At 41.9% G+C, this 5,702-nt stretch overlaps 1 protein-coding gene across 1 annotated transcript; it reads left to right on the forward strand.

Moving 5' to 3' along the window:
* The first annotated feature begins 255 nt into the window (after positions 1–255).
* On the forward strand, positions 256–5,384 carry LOC125883779 (ceramide-1-phosphate transfer protein-like). The gene is made up of 6 exons (XM_049568347.1): positions 256–437; positions 2,295–2,359; positions 2,846–3,027; positions 3,208–3,355; positions 3,425–3,621; positions 3,815–5,384. Exons 1-6 carry the CDS (start codon positions 347–349, stop codon positions 4,041–4,043), a joined length of 912 nt encoding a protein of 303 aa, XP_049424304.1. The 5' UTR covers positions 256–346; the 3' UTR covers positions 4,044–5,384.
* Positions 5,385–5,702: the final 318 nt, after the last annotated feature.

Genomic DNA, 5,702 nt, shown 5'->3' on the forward strand with positions numbered 1-5,702 from the left:
CGCCACTTCTGGAGACGTTTGTGTCATTAATGAACTTCCTGCTCACTGTTACTACGGTCAGTGAACTCACCACAGACGCTCACTGCCCTGTTGTTACAGGAGAGTCATAGTGTGTGTGTGTGTGTGTGTGTGTGTGTGTGTGTGTGTGTGTGTGTGTGAGATAAACAGTACAAAGGTGAAGTGCGAAGGTCGTCCATGTTTGTACTTCCTGTAAACAAACGACCTTTAACCCCAGCGAGGGAGAATGTGAGAGTGTGATGACGAGTGACGGCTGGTAAACAATGTGTCTGTGTTTTAAGTGGACGAGTTAAAGGGAAAGTGTGTGTCTGTGTGTGTTGTGGTCACCATGGTCTTCCTCAGACGGAGGACGCTGCTTCGCTACCTGTTCCTGTCGGCCATGTTGGCTCTGCTCCTCATCATCAGCTCCTTCTGGCTCCGTGAGTTTCCTCCGTCACTGAGTGTCGGCCATGTTGGCTCCGCCTCTCATCGGCTCGGTGGATGCTATTAAACTATTTATTCATGACACAGTGGTGGAAAGTAACTGAGTACATTTACTCAAGTACTGTAGTGAAGTACAATTCTTAGGTGATACTTTAAGCTTCACTACAGCTGACGGCGTCCGTCACTTTGCAGATTAAGATTTTATATAAAAACTATAAAAGCAACACATTGTTTAAACGAGTGGTTTCACAGTGTGAGGTGTTGAACAGCAGCAGAGTGGATCCGACTGTGTTTCATGTTTTAATTCTATTTAAGAGACGTTTATATTTCTTTTTAAGTGAAACTCAAAAAGATAAAACTCTTACTACAACTTTTAATACAAATCAAAAGGAAAGTAAACAAAAAAAAAAAGAAGACGGTGAAAACAGGTTTGTGTTCAAGAACTTAGCTTCTTTGTCTTCTCTCATTATTTACCTGGTGACCCTTTGGAGGGGCCCGACCCCTGGGTTGGGAACCACTGGACTAAACTAGCTAACTGTATAAAGTAGCTGAAACCAGCTCCACCTCCAGTCAAGTATTAATTTATTCTTTTAGTCACAGGAGCTAAACGAGTACTTTCTTTTTTCCTTTAAGCACAGTATGCTTAAAATACAAATGTGCTTTCAGTCCAGTCGGATTTTAACGTAGGACTTTGGAGTATTGTCACATCATTATTTTCTCTACTTGCAGACGTAGAGTGACGTATATTAGTTTTACTAACTCGTTACCTTCACCTCTGACCTTTGTGATCCAAGGGCTTTTTTATCCTAAATTAGCTCCTTCACTTTTCTCAGCTAGCAAGGTTAGCAGGTCAGCTAGCCTAGTTAGCCTAGCTAGCTACTATAGATGAAGAAAAGCCCCGTTAAGTTTATGAGGAGGGAGATCGGCTCTACGGAGCTTTACTACTCGCTTTAGCAAGACAATGTACGTCAGTCACCTTTTTTTTTTAGCAGAAAAAAGAACCATAGCTACCTAGCGTTAGCTAAGATCCAAAAGTCAGGTTAACACTCGTGCTACAGAGTGACTCGTATCACTAATGGTTATCTGATGAGTCCCAGTACTGAGCGAGTACGGCATGTGGACAGCTGGACAGGTGCCGGTTCACATTCTGGGCACTGCCATGTCACGGTTTGCCAGGGTCCAGGCACCGAACCTTAAACTGCTCCAAGGGCCCCGTTCATAGTTGCACCCTGCGCCACCCGCGTGTTGGGAGTGTTTGTGGGGAGGATTCATGAAAAGACGCATTTCAACTGCTAACTGCCTGAAAACTCTGAAGACTGACGAATAAGTGAAGTAATTTACATTTTAAATGTATTTAAATTTTACAGAATACGTACTTTTACTTGAATTCAGGATGTGAGTTCTTCTTCCACCACTGTTTTATACAGTATTTAATTACTGGGTGGGAAATACTCACAAGTGACCCCTAGTGGTGATCACATGGAGAGCACACTTACTCTTTTGTTTTTTAAATTAATTTTAAATACTACTTGCTCATGTTTTTTAATAATTTTAAATATTTCTGAGAATAACATCAATAACATCTTTTCTACCTTATTTTACATTTAAAAAAAATAGTAACAAAAAAAAAAACAGCCATAGCCTGATGATGATTTTGACACAGGCCCCACCCATTTGTTTATATTTTAGCCCCATGTTTTAACAAATTAATCAACCTGTGAATATTAATATAAACAGACTGACACATAATGAATATATCGAGGTGTGGGGCCCCCGACTGTGACAGGATGTGTAAACAAAATAAAGTGATGGTTATTATTGGCAGAGTCACTATCGGTCATTTGTCTCTTCAGCTCAGGGTGGAGTCGGCGAGTGTGGCAGTGCCGGGCAGCCATGTTTGAGTTTTTACCACCTCTCGGTAAGACTGACACACACACACACACACACACACACACACACATTTGTATCTCTATCCTTATGAGGACTCTCACAGATATAATAATCTTAAGATCCTCACTTCCAAGACCCTGAAAACTGTATTTCAAATACAAAAGTAAAATAATAATAAAAAGTAATATTAAATAATAATAATAATAATTAGAAAATAATATCTAATCAGTATTCCTATTTAAGTCTAAGTCTTCTTTAATAAATATGCAACAAATTCTTTGTTTTGAAAAAAATATCCTCATGTCATATTTATTAAGAATTTGATAACCAAAAACTCACAAATTTTTCCCACTCCACTCCGAGGATTAAAGATTAAAATCAAAGTACAAATATGAAAAACAACGTTTTGTCCCAGTTCTCCAGAACGAGGGATGAACCAGTTAATTCAGTCTGTGTGCTAACATCTACATCATCAAAGATAAAAAGCTGTTTTCTTTGGTTTACTTTCTTTCAGCCCGAGCCTCCATTGTTACCTGCGGAGAGGGCGGGGCCCAGTGAAGCCCCGCCCCTCATAAAGGAGTGTCCTGGCCAATCATTTCAGGCCTGGCGTCTGCTCCAGTATTTAAAGTCCAGCCTGGCGGACGCTGACGACATCCTGCTGGAGCCGTACCTGCAGAGCTGGGATCAGCTCCTCAAGTAAAGACACAAACAACCTCTCTGGTTCTTTGGTTACGCTGATTTGATGATCAGATTGACTCATGTTACTCTTGTGCTAACGTTAGCTTAGCATAGGATCAAGACTGAACAGTTCAGTTGGTCACAGTCTGACCGCTCCGTCCTCAGTCACCGATGTGACAGTTCAACTCTCTGTTTCAGCTTCATGGAGTCTCTCGGGACGATGGTCAGTTTGTTCTCTCAGAAGGTGAAGGAGAAGGTCGTACTGATACGAGAGCTGTCACTCAAACACAGCGCAGAGGCTCATGGGAAACGTGGTCCGTCGGACAGCTCTGGACTAAAAAAAGGGGTGAGTGTCGCAAAAACATAGTGGGATGATTTGAAGTCATCAGCTCATTTTCTTCATTCTCCTCTCCAGGCGTATCGCTCGGTTCGGTCCATGGTGGGGGCGGAGCTAAAGGCGGGCTTGGTGGACTTCACCTGGCGAACAGATTCAGGGTGCAGGACGCTGCTGCGGCTGCATCGATCTCTGCTGTGGTTGAAGCTCATGTTGGAGGGTTTGACTGAAGGACCGGACGCCGAAGGTCGATACAAAACACCTGGAGAGCTGGGCAGGTAATGACCTCAACACTTCGCTTACAGACTGAGGCTAAAGCTAACAGACTGACATCACAACATCACGCTAACAGTCTGAGGCCAAAGCTGGACTGACCTCATAATGGCATGCTAACAGAGTGAAGCTAAAGCTAATAGACTGGTGTCATGACATCACGCCAACAGACCGCTGCTTTTTGTCTTCTTCCGTCAGGGAAGCCTACAAGGTGGCGTTGGCCCCCCACCACCCCTGGATGTTGCGTCAGGCTGCAGAGGTCGTCTTCCTCGCCCTCCCGGACAGACAGTACTTCCTGCAGCTGGTGTGTGTGACGAACCAGGAGGAGGCTGTGCCCGTCCTGCACACCATCATCCACGCCCTGATGCTCGTACACACACAGACCCAGCGAATCCTGGCAGAACACAACATGCTGGAACTGCCCTGAACGCAGCACATCGACGCAGCATGTCAACGCAGCACGTCGACGCCATGACTGTACGCACAGATAGACAAGCTTCCAGTCAATGTGCGGAGAGCTTCAAGGACAGAAACCACCAACAGACGACAAAAACACAACGTAAAACAGTCCAAGGTTGTGCCGACAGTGGTGGAGGAAATATTCAGGTCCGTCAACAACGCGCTCTGTTACAAGCTGACCTTTGACCTTTTGGATGTAAAATGTCATCACTTCATTATTTCATCCTGTCAGACACTTGTGTCAAGTTTTGTCATAATTAGTGTTTGAATTCTTCAGGTATGGTCCAAAACATGTTTTGTTAGGTCACACTGACCTTTGACCATCAAATTATATTTAGTTCATTCTTGACTTCAACCAACGTTTGTGCCAAATTTGAAGACATACCCTCAAGCTGTCCTTGAGATACTGCATTCACAAGAATGAGAAAGATACAAGGTCAAAGTGACGTTTGATCACCAAAATCTAAACAGTTCGTTGACTCAAAGTGAACGTTTGTGCCAAATTTGAAGACAGACCCTCAAGCTGTTCCTGAGATACTGCGTTCACAAGAATGAGAAAGAGACAAGGTCAAAGTGACGTTTGATCACCAAAATCTAAACAGTTCGTTGATTCAAAGTGAACGTTTGTGCCAAATTTGAAGACAGACCCTCAAGCTGTTCCTGAGATACTGCGTTCACAAGAATGAGAAAGATACAAGGTCAAAGTGACGTTTGATCACCAAAATCTAAACAGTTCGTTGACTCAAAGTGAACGTTTGTGCCAAATTTGAAGACAGACCCTCAAGCTGTTTCTGAGATACTGCGTTCAAAAGAATGAGAAAGAGACAAGGTCAAAGTGGCGTTTGATCACCAAAATCTAAACAGTTCGTTGACTCAAAGTGAACGTTTGTGCCAAATTTGAAGACAGACCCTCAGGCTGTTTCTGAGATACTGCGTTCAAAAGAATGAGAAAGATACAAGGTCAAAGTGACGTTTGATCACCAAAATCTAAACAGTTCTTGACTCAAAGTGAACGTCACAAGAATGCGATAGATGGACGGATGGCCTGAAAACAAAATGGCTCCAGCCACGTAAATTACTGGCGCAGAGGCATGAAACTGTGGTTAAAGACTGATTGTTAAAGTTTTTTATATGACGTCATCAGATGATTGTGACTGATGCATTCACGCACAGTAGGATTTTACTGTGGTAGTTCGTTGAGGTGGAGCTTATTATAAACTATTTACTAATGACTGTTTTCATTATGGATTAATCTGCTGATCATTTTTTCAATTACGATTGGCTGTTTGATGAGACACGTTTGTCACAATGAGACAGAGCCCAAAGTGACACCTTCACCATGTTTGTTTAACCTCAACATTATTAATAATACATTACAACTGTTATGATAATTACCAATAATTACAAATAAAGATTATTAATACATTACAATTATTAACATTGATACTAATATTAGAATTGTTAATATTATTTAAAGGAAAAATTTATTAAAAATGGAACCATGAATATCGAAAACAGTTTTGTAAGAACTTGTATATGTTTTGTGTACAAACTTCATTTGTAAAATAAAGCTGTCAGATAATTTTAGTGAAGCATAAAGCAACATGAAAAGACTTACTGACAGACT

The sequence above is a fragment of the Epinephelus fuscoguttatus genome, linkage group LG23, assembly GCF_011397635.1.
Source record: "Epinephelus fuscoguttatus linkage group LG23, E.fuscoguttatus.final_Chr_v1".
Classification (NCBI taxonomy): domain Eukaryota; kingdom Metazoa; phylum Chordata; class Actinopteri; order Perciformes; family Serranidae; genus Epinephelus; species Epinephelus fuscoguttatus.